Source organism: Meriones unguiculatus, chromosome 3 (genome assembly GCF_030254825.1).
Source record: "Meriones unguiculatus strain TT.TT164.6M chromosome 3, Bangor_MerUng_6.1, whole genome shotgun sequence".
In the NCBI taxonomy this organism is placed as follows: Eukaryota; Metazoa; Chordata; class Mammalia; order Rodentia; family Muridae; genus Meriones; species Meriones unguiculatus.
Window position 1 is genome coordinate 8,248,225 of NC_083351.1, and position 16,937 is coordinate 8,265,161.

Genomic DNA, 16,937 nt, shown 5'->3' on the forward strand with positions numbered 1-16,937 from the left:
GTTCCCCAGCAGTGTTTCGCTTCTTTCCCCTTCCAGAAAAGGGAATGGGCTCATTTTCTGTGTCAGAGATGTCTGTATATGGGCTGACAAGTGTGCTCTAAAGTTAGCTGTGGATGAAGAACTGCCAAACTATTCCAAGATGTTTTTACAAAAAGGTTCCTATTTTTGTTAAGCCAAATAACAGCACAAATTATAGGATTTTAATGACAAAACTTGTCTGTCTTTGTTTTTGAGGATTTGATTTTAGGTGGCAGTACTTACAAAGATTGCCTTTTCTTCAAGGTATAATGTGGTTGGTTGGCTTCTTTCTCTCTCTCTCTCTCTCTCTCTCTCTCTCTCTCTCTCTCTCTCCCTCCCTCTCTTTCCTTTCTTTTGCTTTTTGGTTAGTTTGATAAAAGAAAAAACAACCTTATGGGATTCAGCAGTGGACTAGTTTACATTCATGTACTTAAAACAAATCAAAGCCCCCAAATGCTGACCCTGTGAAATACTTCGCTGCAGGAGAAGCCTGCTTTTTTACTCTTTGTGTGGTTGCTTGGGGGAGTTACTTCTTGTCTGTGTAGGAAAGCCTTTCTTAAGGCCTGTATTAAGAGTCTTTTTAGCCCTGGCTAGTACTTCCTGAATGACCTCATTTTATATCCAGAAATCCCAGGAAAGCTGCTGTGTTACACACCCGTGCTTGTTCAGTGGAATTCCATAAGGCTGTGTGGAGTGTGTCATCTCTCCAGATCCTTGTAATCTGGTGCACTTAGCCGTGCGGTTCACCTCTCCTCATACGGGCTCAGTGCTGCCTGATGGCCTCTGTGTCGACACTTCCCTCTTACCCACCTTGCATTTACACTTGCCTATTGTTCTTGCTCATGTGAGGTGTGTCTCATGCTATATCCAGTGGCCCAAGAACAGCCAATTCTCCTGACATGGATCCTACAGATGGCTTGAACTTTCATGCCCTGTGCCCCAGCTTTTAAGACTCCTGCATGCAGGACAGTTTCTTATAAAACTCCATCTTATTGAGGACATGTTTGGATTTTTGGTGTATGCTTGCCTTTCTTTTTGTTGTTGTATTTTCTCAACCATAGCTTGTGCTTAAAACCATAATTTCTAAGTCAGAGTTGCTCAAAAACGTTGGGTTGATCTCCTCAAGCCATTGATTTATTTAAACTAACTGCAGAGAGGATGTAGAGGTAAGTCAAATGAAAGAGCAACAAACATTCGCTGCAGTTCAAGTAAATGGCACGAGGGCAGTTGTAATGTGGAAACATTTAAATGATAGCATTTACCTAGTAATCTTCCTTGGGAAAAATACAGGAAGCTTGTGTTGCCATTATTGCTCAGGAAGTGGAGATTGTAGGGTTTTCATCCTTTTTCCCAAACTGACGAGTCAGCCTTGCAGAAGCACCAGACAACCATGCTTCTCAAGCTCCCAGGGAGGTTGCCCGTGACAGGCTGAGAAGGAGCCGCCCCAAGAGGCCGAAGCCACATACAGACAGGCCCCTGAGGGCTGCTGAGGATCCAGGGAAGTTAAAAATGCCAGTGACTGGCCCACTCTGTGGAATCAACTTTTCTACTTGCAGTCAGCTGACCACCGTCAGCAAGAAAAGAGTCTAGTCCTTTCCAGAGAACCCTGGGGTTGGCTTTACTCTGTATGAGCAGAAACCTGACATGCATGGCTAACCTCCTTTGTTTGCCTTTTGTTTCATTTCTGTGGTTACTTAGATGGGAAATATAAATGCATATGGAGAGACTAGAATGTACAAACACCTTCCTGGGGCTTATTTCTATTGCAGTCATATTGCCTTTAGATACTTTTTGTTTATATCCCAGGCTGGCTTCAAATTTGATGTGTAGCTGAGGATAACCTTGAACTCTCTGATTGTTCTACCTTCACCTGGGATTACATACCAGTTTATTTGGTATGGGCTTTGGACCCAGGGCTTCTGGCAAGCTAGGGAATCATTCTAATACCTCAGGTACATCTTCAGTCCCCTAGATACATTTTTTTTTTAATTACAATAAGCTCTCCTCTCCCCCAAACAGTGAATATATTTATTGTATGGTTGAGAGATTTGCTTTGATTGAATTTGGCTGAAATTGGCATTTGTTCTTGAGCCACAGATTGTTTTCTTGCAATTGTTTCTGTTGTAGTTATTATCAGGTATGGAATCTTGGGTGACATTTTTGCAGATAATCCTGTGTGGTGGTGAGTGTAATGACCCTCACCTTCCTTTCTCTAGGGTCTGAGGGCCATGTATCTACTATAGAGTATTCGAGAACCTAGGGACTAGGGTATGATTTCTAAGCTAGTGAATGCATTGTTACCCCCTCATCTCTGCATTCTAGTTTTCTTTTGTTCCTCCTAGGAATCTGTGCCTTCAGCTTCTCCAACAGCTACACCCAAACACAGTGTGAAGAAGATGGCAAGCACAGAGGACCCCAGGGGCCCCCAGATACAGGGGCTGTTCATGATGCCTCCTGCAGGAATGGGCCTTGGCAGCCTGAAGAGTGAGTTTGTGCCCAGTTCCTCCATCAAGCAGCGTGGACAGCAGGCCATGCCACCTGTTAGCCAAAGTTCCAGCAGTCCAGGTAAGAGAAGAGGAAAGAGCTGAACAGTGAAGGTAGGGACTGTTCTGAAGCCCTTCCAGGGAGCTCTAGGACTCATAGTGAGACTGTGAAAGCTGACAGGAGACAGCATCTGTGTGATGATCAGGCTCCATGCTGCTTTTGAGTGTTAGGCGGGTTTAGTCTCATGCAGCTTATAAAGTAGATTCAGTTAGAAGATGTGGTGGAAATAAAGAGGCTTTCTGTTGTCTGTGGGACTCATACAGGTCCAGATGGCTCCCAGGACATGGTGACCAGCCAAGCTAGTCCTGTGTCCTCATAAACTGTTACCCAGGCCCTGCCCATGCAGGCCACCATTTAATTCCCCAAAACAAAATTTTAAACTTAGTGTCAGTGTGATATAAGACGTGAGGACAGAGTACTGTAAAATGACTCTTGGAGGTCTGAGTCATCCTGGTATGGGTGCTCTTGTTTTGGATTTCTTTTTTCTCTTTGGGCTTCTTGGGACAGGGCTCTGTATGTAGTCCGGACTAGCTTGATTTCCTCATATTACCTCTGTTGGTATTGTGACTGTGCCCTTCTTGTGAATGTAGCAATCAGTCATTCTGAGCTTTGGCCTTATCGGGGCTCTGGAGTTTTCAGCATGTTATGGATGGATGCCGTGTTGGAAAGTGGGGTGATGCTCTGAGGACCTGGGTTGGGAGAGGTATGTGTAAAGGGCAGTTCAGTGCAGGTGCACTGTGGGCAGTGGAGGGCGACAGCCGTTTTTGTTAGGTAGATCCGAGCACTGCTGGACTCCCTGCAGGACCTTCCAGTCCTAGGGAGATAACATAACTTGGCTTGTCACATGTCAAGAAAGTGGTATAGCTGGAGATTTACTTTTGGAAGAAGACCCATGGTGTGACTCTTATCCCTGAGCTCTGATGGGTGCTCTGATGTGGTAGCTGGATTGGTGCTGTGAGCCAGCCTGAGTGGTTAAGACAGAGACGATCTAGCATATAGCCAGCCTGACGTCGAGGCAGATGCCTGTAAGAAGAGCCTTGGGGGCAGGTTAGGAAGATGGCTCAGTCAGTAAAGCACTTGCACAGAAGCATGGGGACTATTGTTTAATCCCCAGTGCCTGTGCTAAACAACAACAAAACAAAACTGGGCAGAGTGGCATATGTCTATAATACCAGCACTGTGAAGGTGGAGGCAAGAGGATCCCTGGGGCTTGCTGGCAGCCAGTCTAGCTGAATTGGCAAGCTCTAGGTTGAATGAGAGACTTCGATAAAAAAAAAAAAAAAAAATAAGGTGTAGAACAATTGAGGAAGATGACAGAAGACACTGACCTCTGACCTCCATACACAGATGAATGTGCATGGGTATTGCACACAGATATATACATGTGTGAACATGGACAAACTTACACAAAGATTTGCTATGTCTTACAGGAAGATGTCTCTTCCAGCATCATTTTTTCTACCCAGTTGTTGCTTTTTACTAAAATTTGCTCCTCAGTGGTACCTGGCCCTGGATGAAGGCTGTGGTTTTTACAGTGTCTCCACTTCCACAGCTGCTCCTAGGGTCTCTCTGAGACCATGGCATTAGCATTCTACACCTTTCTCACAGATCAGCCCTGCTCTGACAGGCCATGTATTTGTTAGTTTAACTGTCTGTTCATGAACTGCTTACTAAGCTCCTGCTTAATGCCAGGCATTAAATTATTGTCCCCAGCACATTAGCATCCTCTTAGATTCTTCCCAGTCTGGTACTTACAGGAGAAAGATGGTAGATGAGCAGAGTACTGATAGATTAATACACGATATAGGGAAGACGCAAGAAAATTGAGGATCCGATGTAGATTGAGATGGGATGGTAATGGTAATGATGAGGCTGTCCAAGGAGCAAAGAGTGTAGCATTTTGGGATATGCAAAGGCCTGGAGGCCTGAGGTTTGGGTAGCAAATGGGAGAATTGGCTTCAGATGAGGTCAGAAAAGTGGGCTGTGGGCTTATGTAGTACCTCCAGGCATTTGCAGGGAGTTTTGCAAGGTTTTGGATTACATGTCGCCACTGAAGTTTCCAAAGGAAGAGACTGTTTCAGTCTGCTTCTTTTCCATTCAGGTATTTCGTGGAAAGAACGGTTCTATGAGGGCCACAGTGGAATTGTGTCGGCACACTGGAGGTGTTTGTGGAGGTGTAGGCAAGGGTGAGGTGTTGGGTAGGAGGTGATCAGTGGTAGCAGAAACACACAGTTTGCACTTGAACAGACAGCTCTGCTGCTGGGAAGTGAGCAGCATGGCCTGGTGTGGAAGTCAGGCAGCAGGATGTGTTGACACAGCTATGACACCCTCCATCGTGGGCTCCTGAGGCCATGGTCAGGCCCTAACAGCTATGTTTTGAGTAGTGCAGAACAGGGGCAGCAGCCACTTCTGATTTTTAAGGACAGAATGACTGACTTTGATCCTTTAGTTTGCTCAGGCCCACCCCTTTCTGCATGCTACTTTTATCCTTACCTCTTTTTCCCCTTGGATCCTTGTAGAAGACCATGTCTGCCTGCTGGATTGCATTGTCGTGGATCTGCAGGACATGAACATCTTTGCTGCAGAGAGACACCCCAGAGAGGGCTCTAAAGCCTCAGAAAACATTAGTGGGGACCTGATCTTCCCTTCCTATTTTGTGCGACAGACAGGAGGAAGTCTCTTAACTGAACCTTGCAGGCTGAAATTGCAAGTGGAGAGGAATTTGGACAAGTGAGTGTTTTATTTGAGTTCTTTGTAAGTAGAATCTTAGCAGCTCGGAAATCAGTGCTGTAAGGTAAGTCAGGAGAAGCACACACCTTAACTGAATGAGCGTAAACTGAGTCCTTACTATGTTGTAGTCAGTCACAAGGGCTGTTGCGATGGAAAAGAAACTACTGCTGTCACAGGGCTAAACTTCTATTGAGGGGCCTAGGAAGGTGGGTAGATGGCTCTAACTTAGTGTTTGATTTGGGGACTGTGTTGCAAGAGGAAGGTGTTGGAATTTAGCATGGACTTAAGTGGTGATAGGGAGGTAGAGGGCTGGCAAGGTATCTGGAAAAGATGGACATTTGGAGTAAGTGTGCCAGGGGTAATATACTCTGGGCCTGCTACTGCTGACCCTGCAGAGTCCATTTATTTTGCATAACTGACCAGGTGCAGTTTTGTCCTACCACACCAGGAAGCTCACTGAAAGTGCTCCATGGAAGACTAAGGGGCCTGCTCTGATTTACCTTGTAGTTAGCCTCCTGTGCAGGAAGCTGTGTCTATAGTCAGAGCAATCATTGATTCAGTTCTCATTGGTGCCATAGCCTCCTGGGAAACTTAATGATCCCAGACCAGCAGAATCATGCTCAGGACCAAAGGGAGTGCTCCTGCTTGCCCAGTCCAGATGTGTGGGCTGGAAGCACCGATTACAGCAGGTGACATCTTTCACTCTGGTGCTTTGGTTTGGGAGAAGGCAGCATTTTTGCATTTTAACTTCAGGGAAAGATAGAAAGTGGCTAGATGACAATGAAAGAGATTTATTGAGGCTGGAGAGAGCTTAGTGGTTAAGGGAGCTTGCTGCTCCTCCTGAGGACCCAAGGTTTGTGCTAGGCAGCTCACAGCTGTCTGTAACTCCAACTCTGTAGAATCTGTTGCCCTCTTCTGGATTCCTCCAGCAGCTGCACACAAACACATGCACACATGAGCACGCACAAATGAAAGTATATAAACATGTCTGAAACAAAGATTTGCAGTGGTGCCCCTTTGGAAAGTAACCTCATTAGCTGGCTGGAGCTTGCTGGCCTCCATCTAGCCCCCAGGTTTGGGCGGCACACTTCATGCCATTTTCCGTTTCTCTTCGGATGACTACTACAGTCTAGCTCACTGGGTGTTTCTCTCATTGGACCCTCTTGTTCCAGAGCTTCCTGGCTGGTGTCCAGTTATGGTTGGCATGGGCTCTGTTTGGCTAGCCTGGCTTGGCCATCCTAAGAACTTCTTACTTAGAAACTGAACTCTTGGTTTTCTTTGCAAGCAATGTTTTTTAAAAAGTGCTTTTCTTCTCTACATCTGTAAACTCTTCCACCTCCCTCGGTGCTGTGTCTGGTGGTAAGGCTCTGTATCCCAGTGAGAGTGTACCCGTGGATGTGCTGTCTGCGCCCACACATGAGTGAACCACTTGGTAGCACTTCCCTGTTGTTCTTTGAAGAGTGCATTATCACTCTCTTAAAACTGTATGTGGGACTAGCGAGATGGCTCAGGGGTTACAAGTACGCACTGCTCTTGAAAGGCCCTAAGTTCAGTTCCCAGCTTCTGGATCAGGTGACTTGCCACGATCTGTAGCTCTACCTTCAGGGGATCCCATGCCTCTGGCCTTTTTCGGATGTCTGCACTCAGTAGACACGCACGTTGTACACTACATTTTCATTAATTAAAACAAAACACCTTGATTGCATATAGATTTTTTTTCCTTGCATACAAGTCGAATTTGTTTATGTGTTCATTTATTTTTAGCAGTTCTGAGAGTCAAATATAAGGTCCTCGTGCACGCTAGGCAAGCATCCTACCATCAGGCTCTATCCCAAGTCCTAGAGCAGGTGGGCTTTTTTGTTTGCTTTTGATTGTGGTTTTTGTTTTTTCCAAGACAGGATGTCTCTGTGTAGTCTTGGCTGTTCTTGACTTGCTTTGTAGACCAGCCTGGCCTCAAATTCACAGAGATCCACCTGCCCCTGCCTTCCTGAGTGCTGGGATTATAGGCATGTGCCACCTTGCCCGGCTGTTTTGTTTTTTAAATGTAGCTTTGTACACCATCTTCCTTTTAAATCCCAGCCCTCAAGCTCATGTGTTCAGGCCTAGTGTCTGGAGGACCCACGATGCCTGCTGCAGCCATGAGAGGCAGAGAGAGCTCTTTAGTCCCAACTTGAGCATGTGTGTCCTGGCAGTCCTGGGCGTCTTCCAGTCTCATTCCAGCTCTTTTCTGTAATCTGTCAGGTGCTCCTAATGATTGTCAATCCCCATCCCCAAGGAGGGATCAGGAGGAAAGGCTTATTTCTGCTTCCATCTACCATGGGATCTGGAGCTAAGAGCTGGGCATCTGGTCATTACTGCTTTCCTAACTGGAATGTTTAAGCTATTTGAATATTGTGAGATTTTTCTTATTTTTAGGCTAGTTAGGCCTGGTATAGTTACTCCTGTAATCCCAATATTTAGGAGGCTGAGGCAGGAGGATTGCTGTGAGCTCCATGTCAGTGTGGGCCATAGTATGAGAGTGTCTTATAAAACAAAAATGAAATCATCGTAAACAAACCAGAAACCAAGAACCAAAACAAAACTTGGGGCTAGAGTTGTGATGACTCAGCTGTTATAGCACTGGTTGCTTTTGTAGAGGACCTGGGTTCAATTCCCAGGACCTACATGGCAGCTGAAAACCGTAACTCCAGATCCAGGAGATACAGTCCCTTCTTCTGGCTGCTGCAGGCATTGCACACATGTAGTGTACAGATACACGTGCAGGTAAAACATCCAAATATGTAAGATAAAAATCTAATTAGTCATATGTACTTGTATCTGTATATATATATGTTCATATTTGTGTGTGCACACTTGGCATGCTCGGGACCGAGCCCTGGACCATGTGTGCCAGACAAGTTCTTCTCCTGAGCTACATCCCCAGCTCATTAGGTCTGAGGATTTTCTCTGTGTACATTTGGGAGCTAAAAGTCTCTCTGTAGTTAAAGCATGGCAGTCACAGTAATTTAACTTGCCATGGGGAGATGCATGATTTTTTTTTCCCCATTGGAGACTAGAGATTACCTGGCTGATAATGCAGGTAGCTACCTTGTTGCCTTACATTTGGCTGTGCCTTGCAAGCTTGCTTTTGAGGGTATCTTTTTTTTCTCTAGAGAAATAAGCCACACTGTTGCAGACGTCTGTGTCCATGGCAGTCTGTCCTCTGTGCACTGCTCGCTGGATCTGTATAAGTACAAGCTGATCCGAGGCTTGCTGGAGAACAACCTGGGGGAGCCCATCGAGGACTTCATGCGGCCCTATGACCTGCAGGACCCGAGGATCCACGTGAGTGAGACTGCGTGCATGCTGCCCGCTTTGGCTGTGCCCTAGGACTTCAGGAGCAGAGCGGGGAGAGTGGGACAGCAAGCAGATCAGGTTTCTTCACCTGCGAGTTCATTTCCCCACGAGCCCACTAGTGTTTTCCTTCACAGACTGTGCTGAGTGGAGAAGTGTACACTTGTATGTGCTTCCTCATCGACATGGTAAACGTGAGTCTGGAGCTCAAGGACCCGAAAGGAAAAGAAGGTTCTGGCTCCCTCGCCAGGTCAGTCTGTGATTAACTCTTGTGATTTTACTAGTAGGAAGTGTGTGAATGAGCCCGTTTCATTAGCAGAGGGCAGAGAGTGCCATGGTGGTTTGTGGCTAATGAAGTATCGAAGTGCTATGTGTGTACAAGTGTGTGTATGTGAACATGTTTGAACATGCACGTGGATGCTTGTGTGTGTGTTGCTGGTGATCAGGAGCCACCGAGCTGTACCCCAGGTCCCCCCAGCCCCTGAGTGCTGTATTAAAAGTTTAAATTTGTCCTCTCAGCCCTGTCAGGTTAGCTTATGCTCTTTTCATGGCCAGCCCCAAATACTAGAGACTTAGAGCTGTGAAGGGGTGTTTTCCCTCTAGCTAGGAACCAGGGGCGATGGGCTGCTCTGCAGTTTTGTCTCTTGAGTGACAGAACATTTGCTTTGGGTATTATTTTGGTTTTGAGGTGCAGTCTTTCTGTGTTGCTCAGGTTCACTTTGAACTCCAGGATCCTGGCAACAGCTTCGTTGAGAAACTGGGGACATAGGTGTGTCACTGAACCCCATGTACAGGGCAGACTGAAAAGTAAAGAGCTCTGGAATAGCCTCAGGTGGCATTTTAGTGTTCTTCTGCACTTGGAGCTGGAGCATGGCCCCACTAGTGTGAAGTGGGGTGAAGCATCTTGTCTTGTGTCTGTTCAGTTTTGGCACAGTTCTGGGCAGAATGTCCCTGGTGACTGCCTCGTGGGTCAATGTTTTAAAATTGAGAGAATTCCAGACAGAGATAGACAGGTAGACAGACAAACAGACAGAGACTATGAACGAGTCTCTTTGAAAAATGGCAGCACTGGGCTACTTGGAAACCTCTAGAAGCAACATAACGCCTGCTCCCTTGATGGGCATGTACTGGCTTGGTAATTAGCTTCCGGTGCATGTTTACTAGGGCAGCTGTGGAAATCTGTGGGGAAGGAGCCTGGAGTGGGATTTTGAAGAGCACATTGTGCTCTTATCCTGAAAGCCCTCCCTGTCCTCCCTCTAAGCGGGACGGTAGATACTCCAGTTTTCCAGATAGATTGCTGGTGTTGATTTATTTTGTTTTTTATTTTTATTTTTTATCTTTTTATTTTACTAGGCCAAGGTTTTATGGCTGGAGAGTTGGTTTACATGTGAAAATGGGGTGTCAAGACTCGTCATGTTTGTCTGAGCACCCTGACTTCAAGCTTGTCTTTCTGTTGAACGCCTGTGTGGCCTGCTCCCACTTAGCTGAGGGAAGCCATGCCATGGTGAACCAGCTACTCTTCTGATGCCTGGCTGTACCTTTAGTTTTTTAATGCTGAATGATTCTGTGTGTATCGTAATGGTCCTGGGCAACTACTTTTCTTTTCAACTTCTCTTTTTCCAAAAAAAGGAAGTGGGTTTGGATGCACTTCCTATTGGTGGGCTAGTTGACTTACTTTCCCTGAGTACAGAGTAGGATATGTTCAGCTTGCTTCTAGTGAGCTATAGTCTTGCACAGATGTGCAGGCTGACTCTGGAGAGAGAGAAGCCTCAGGTAAGCTATAATTTCACAGATGAAGGTTAAAAGAGACCCTGGATGTCCACTGTGGATTGTGACTTAGCATGGCTTTCTTAGTCCAGGGTGGGGCATGGGGTGGTAAATAATCGGGGACATGGCAGACTGGCTGTATTGTTGCTCCTCACGCATTGCTGGGGATATACTTTCTCCACAATTGGGGAAGGTTGAGGCACAGTACCACTGTTGCATTTGAGTGACCTGTGGACAGAACCAGTGCAGGACCTCAGATCAAAGCATCCTGACATGCTGATGACCTTGCCCCTGTTCCACACATGGACTTAGTTCTGTAAGGTAGGGTTGTACTTGACTGCTCGTTTGCTTTCTTCCCTTTCAGATTTGACTTTAAGAAATGTAAGCTGCTCTATGAGAGTTTTTCCAACCAGACCAAGTCCATTAACTTGGTTTCCCACTCCATGATGGCATTTGACACGCGCTATGCTGGGCAGAAGCCCAGCCCTGGCATGACCAATGTCTTCAACTGTATCTTTCAGCCCTCCAAGAGCAGCAGCGCCACCCAGGGCTCCATTCAGATTGAACTGCATCTCAGGTAGTGGAGGCTGATGGCCAGCTCTGTCTTCCTTTTTCTATTTGTGTCGTCCCCTACCCTGCATCCCTTACCCTCCAAATAGGTCTCACTGTGTAGCCCAGGCTGGCTTGAAATTTACTGTGTAGCCCAGGCTTTCCTTGAAGTCAGTATCTGCCTCCACTTTCCCAGTGCTGGATTACAGGCATGTACCGGCACACTTGACCCCCGATCTGTGCTTTTCTTTATGGAAATATTTCCTTTCCTGGCCATGGGTGAAGTCCATGTGGCTTTAGATCATCAAAGGGAATCTAAAGATAGGCAGTTGGAGGCTCACCAGCACTCACTCACCAGCACTCACTCGCTAGCTCTCACCGGCACTATGCTGTGTTAACAGCTCCTGCTCTTTTGCAGTATCATGGATTCATCAAAAGGTGTCTCTGTTGCTAAAAAAAAAAAAAAAAAAAGGTACTTTGGCATTGAGCCCAATCCTCCAAATCAACCTCCTTGTAAACTTTAATTTGTAAAGTGACTTGGGGAAGTAAGAAATTGTGTGAGTTTAAGGAAAAAACCCAAGCCAAAACCTTCTGGTCGACATGAAAGGAAAGGTGGTTTTGACCTGAACAGTTAGTTATTCAAGCCTCTCCGGCTCTGGTATTATGGGAGGTGGAGGACCTGGGAGGGGAGGAAAGTTGGTCTAGAATCTGATAGACCTTAACCCTGAGGCTTAGTCTTCCTCATTCATAGCTATGTATCCTTGCTGAGCTCTGAGGCCCTTGTAGCTTTCTTATGGAATAACTCAAAATTCAAAAAACCCGTCCTTCCATCCTTGGGCAGGGGTAAGAGCTGAGTCACCCTGGTGAGTTAGTTGGCACCTGAGGCAGCTGCTGCTGTTACTGCTGTCACAGCTTGTGCAAGATTCTTATGGCTTAGTTCTTCTTGAACTTGTGTGGCTGGAGTTTCAGTGTGTTCTCAGCGTTCCTCAGAGTTTAGTTTTTGAAGGGAGGAGTTCTTAGTCTCTCCATAGGCCTTTAGGGGGCCTAGCAAAGGAGACATTTTAGCCCCTGTGCGGACATCAGGAACCTAACAGTGGCAATGCTAGTGACTTCCTGCTGGTTCCTGCCTTGAGCAGACACCTTACCTACTGCCAGTTGAACCCTTCCAGATCTGCAAACATGGGCAACTTCACTCTTCTTTACACATGCAGAGATAGATGCCTGGAGAAGGTCCAAGTGATTTGGAAGGTTATAGCTTAAACGTCTAGTAGTAACAGATAGATCTAGGCCTCCAGTATCAAAGCTGAGTCCCTCTGGCCTCTGTAACTGGCTGAGTGCAGCTTTGGGATATGATGGGTGTGTTTGGCAGCCCCTTTGAAGAGGTTTCTCAGAGCAGGAGGTGTCCATGTGTTTGGTCCTCCTGCAGAGGAGGGCTTTGGTATTTGCTTTATTGTTACTGATCTTGGCTGCCTAAGTAGTCAGCTCTTTGACCCTCCCCATCATGTCTTTAATATACAAAAGACCTGAAGTGTTATTCTGCTCATATAGTAAAGGCATATAATTTTATGGAGCCAAACAATCAATTCTTACCTTGGCTCCTGCTAACAGAAGTGCTCTTGTTAGTAAGAGAAGCCTAACTGCTTCAGGAAGAATTGTTCTTCTGTTGGGATTTTGTATGTCAAATATAAATCACTTCACAGTGTTTAAAGGCTTGAAATATTTTCCAGAAACAGGGTCTGACACGCTGACTTTTCCAGTTAGAGTTCTGACAGTCTCTGCTCAAATGGGCTGGAAAAATTTTTACTGAGAGCAACATTTTTTGTCCATTACAAAAGGGTAGAGTGTTTCTGTGACAAATGCTGTGTGTGAGAAGGAGCTGTGCTTTGCCATGCCCTTTAGCTAGAGGCACTAAGCCAGAGTTAGCAGAAATGAGACTGGAGAAAGCAGCCTTTCCCAAACAGGCCGGGAGTCAATAAATGTGCACCCAGAGCCAGGGTCATTTCACAAAGTCAGGGTCAACCCCTGGACCCTGTGAACTGTCCCCAGCCTGTCTCTGGTCTCCCTCTTCTGCCTGCTAGTGTGGTAGTAGGGCTGGCCATTGCCCTGAGGACACTGTAGTTTCAGGCCAGGCCTCAGAGTCTTTCTTGGGAATATTGAAGACTATAAAACAAGTCCCTGTCCCCTGCCTTTCCCTCTATCCCATTTCCACTCTAGGGCATTTGCTATCTACCTATGGCCAATGTTCTCTTCTCAGGCTAAAAGACTGGGGTCTGAGGTTAGTTGTAGCAAAAGAAGCCAGACAGCACTGGTATGTGAATGTGGCATTTGTGAAGCAGTCCTGAGCTTCTAAAAGCCTCATCAACCCTAGACCTTCCAGTCAGGAAAGAAGCAGACATTTGGAGAACACCTGCTGTGTGCCGGGTGCTTTCTCTTTCAGTGTTAGTGTTGCTCGTTTTATATTTTGACACACCCAGGATAACACAGCTTGAGAGTGACACGATTTTAGTGTGGGTCTCTTGACTTCAAAGCCTCTGCTTTACCCACCAGACCAGCATAGCACTCACTGCAGGTTCTCCAGTCCTTGAAAGAAGTGCCTAGGGCCAGGAACATCCCAGAGTTTGGTATTTTGGAGAATTTGCATAGGCATTGCCAGTCAAATACCTCTTGTAAATGTTCAGATATCCAGGGCCTGGAAAGATGGCTCAGCAGTTAAGGCTGCTTTTGCAGAGGGCCCAAGTTTCATTCCTAGAACTCAAATGATGACTCATAACCCACGGTAACTCCTGTCTCAGAGGACCAAGGCCCTTTTCTGGCCTCCTTGGGCACTGTACGCATGTGGTGCAAAGACATACAGGCAAAACACCCACATACATACACATAACGGCAAAAACGAGAACATCCAAAGGCTCTCTAGTCAGATTTGAGCACTTGTGTACTTGGATTGGGGTGCTTAGCCTGCACTTGTATTTCAGGTCATGCTGTCCTGTGCATTGTGGCACAGCTAGGGGCATCCCAGCTCTGCCTACCACGTGCCAACTGTGCCCTCTCAATTAATAGTAATAATTATTATTAAAGACAACAGTGTCTCTAGATCCTGCCAGATGCCTGTTGTGGAATCAGGTCAGTTGAGGGCACTGCTTTCTTGCCTTCTTAAATAAAGTCCTTTTTTTTGTTTTGTTTTTTGTTTTTTTGTTTTTTAATGAGGGACTGGAGAGATGGTTCATCGATTAAGAACTCTTGTCACCTTTGGAGAAGACCTGGGTTTAGTTCCTAGCACCCATGTGGTGGGTTACAACGGTCTGTAACTCCAGTTCCAGAGGATCCATTCAGGTCTTCTGACTTCCCTGGGCACTGGGCATGCACAAGGAACACAGATATACATGCAGGCCAAACACTCATAAACATAAAACAAATTCTTTAAAACATGTGACTAACCTCCAAAGAGCTCTTATACTTTGTGTGCTCATAAAGCAGTGCTCAGAGTGTTTCCATGCTCAAAGCTGGCAGTTTAAGAAATGCTGGAATGGGGCCTGGCATGAGGCTGTGTACCTGAATTCTCAGTCACACAGCATCCTGAAGCAGTCCTGGCATTTGAGGCCACCTTGCATAACATAGGGATAACATAAAAACAGAAGAACAATACTGAATTGCTACGTACTGGGCCTTGGTGGTGATTGAAATACTGTATTTCTCTTTTTTTATTGTATTTTCTTTCTTATAGATCTACGAAGGATTCCTCCTGTTTCACTGTTGTTCTCAACAATCTCCGCGTGTTTCTCATATTTGACTGGCTGCTGTTGGTCCATGACTTCCTGCACACTCCCAGTGATATTAAGAAACAAAATGTCACTCCTGCACGCCACCGCAATGCCAGCAGTGAATCTGCTGTTGTCCCCAAAACGGTTAAGAGTGGAGTAGTCACCAAGAGGTCTTCCCTCCCTGTGTCCAATGAGAGACACCTGGAGGTCAAGGTCAATGTAACAGGTGATTGTTCATAGTGTGCTTCACTGATTATTAGTTTCAGTGTTAGCTCAGACCTGTCTTCCAGGACAGCTTCTATTTTTTGAGACAGGATCTCACACAGATCAGGCTGGCCGCAAACAACAAGATCTGCAATTAAAGTCAGTTAGTCAGTCTGTCTGTCTTTCCATCTTTCCTTCCTTCCTTCTTTCCTCCCTCCGTTCCTCTCTTCCTTCCTGGTGGGTCTCACCTTATCATAGGCTGGCTTGGAATTTGCCTCCCAAGTGCTGGGATTTTTGGTGTAAACCAGTACACCTAGCTTAATACTTTTTTTGTGTGATGAAAACTCAGTGTGAGTAGTCTTTCAGACACAATGAGTAGAAAGCTGTCAGCACTCCTAACAGTGGCAGCTGGACATCAATGGTCTACACTCCTTGTGGGCAGCGTGAGCAGTTGTCCAAGCTGTCATGATACCTGTGCTTCCTGACCAACCCATCTGACTGTTCTTCCTTGGATTCTCAGTCCTTTAGAGAAGAGATGCTCTTTTTTTTCCATCTGACTGTTCTTCCTTGGATTCTTAGTCCTTTGGAGAAGAGGTGCTCTTTTTTAAAAAAAGTATTTATTCACATATTTCATGTATATGAGTGCTCTTTTCATGCACAGCCAAAGAGGGAATCAGATTCCATTACAGAGGGTTCTGCACCATCATGTGATTGCTGGGAATTGAACTCAGGATCTCTGGATGAGCAGATGTGCTCTTAGCCACTGAGCCACCTCTATAGCCGGGGATACCTTTCTTAACCCCAGAGTATTGTGGGCCTTTCACGATGACTGGGATGTCATTCCTCTGTCTGTCTTGAACATCAGGTCTAAGAGAGGAGAAACATTCTGGTCCTTTCTGTCAGCTTAACTGTGCTTTCCAGATTCTGAGTCTGGGATGACAGCGAAGCAGGTTGTTGAGAGCTGTCCTAGAGAACGAACAATAGTTTTTCTCACATGGTGCAACTGTGCCAGTTGTGTTGGCACAACCAGGTGATGCCAGCTTCTTTGCTTGACTGATGATGCTGTCCTTTGCAGGCACGGAGTTTGTGGTTGTTGAAGACGTATCCTGCTTTGATACCAATGCCATTATTCTGAAAGGCACCACAGTGCTCACCTATAAGCCCCGCTTTGTTGATCGCCCCTTTTCAGGAAGTTTGTTTGGCATTGAGGTAAGTTTATGTGTTGACCATAGTACTGCATGTTGGGCTCCAGAGAGCAACATCTGGAAAAGTATTTGTCTCCTGAATGCATATTTTTTTCAGTGCTAAGAATGGAACTGAGTGCCCTGTGAATGCTTAGGCAAGCACTTTACCATTAAACTACATCTCTAGCCTATCTCTTTTTATGTCAGACTGTTTGCTAGGCCCGACCTCCAGAGCTTCATAGTCAGTAGGACTGGGAAAAGACCCCAAACTCTGTCTTTATGTGCATATGTAATTTATATATATGGTTATAAAAACATATATAGTATATACATATATACAGTTATAAAAATATATAGTGTGTTTGTAGTTTATATATGATATCTAATGTATACATGTATATACATATATAGAAAATGGATTATCATATATGCAGATATGTAGTATATCTATATGATTTAAATCAATATATACTATGTATATAGTATGACATAGTATATATGTTATATATAGTGTATATATGTAATTTGTATATAGACAGATATATAGTAAGTGATTTATATATGTGTGGATGTATATAGTATATGTGCTATACACACATGTAGTATGTATATAATTTATATATATTATATACATAAATTATATATATTATATACATATACCATGGTATATGTACATGTATATACCATATATACATGGTGTATATATATATATATAATATATATATATAATTTATATGTAATATGGTTATAGTGTGTGTGTTACTTTGGATTGAACCTAAGGTCTTGTGCATGCTAGGCAGGCATTCTGCCAACTGAAGTTGGGTCATTCTCTGCTCAGCTTAGTCCTTTT

At 45.2% G+C, this 16,937-nt stretch overlaps 1 protein-coding gene across 5 annotated transcripts in view; it reads left to right on the forward strand.

The window, feature by feature from the left end:
- The window catches only part of Vps13d (vacuolar protein sorting 13 homolog D), a 224,513-nt gene that overhangs the window by 56,766 nt on the left and 150,810 nt on the right, over positions 1-16,937 (forward strand). For all 5 annotated transcript variants that reach the window (XM_021649137.2, XM_021649138.2, XM_021649141.2 and 2 more), the window contains exons 26-32: positions 2,361-2,583; positions 5,082-5,292; positions 8,445-8,616; positions 8,763-8,875; positions 10,757-10,969; positions 14,663-14,925; positions 15,979-16,112. In XM_021649137.2, the coding sequence (XP_021504812.2) occupies positions 2,361-2,583; positions 5,082-5,292; positions 8,445-8,616; positions 8,763-8,875; positions 10,757-10,969; positions 14,663-14,925; positions 15,979-16,112 (1,329 nt within the window). The remainder of the gene's footprint in view (positions 1-2,360; positions 2,584-5,081; positions 5,293-8,444; positions 8,617-8,762; positions 8,876-10,756; positions 10,970-14,662; positions 14,926-15,978; positions 16,113-16,937) is intronic.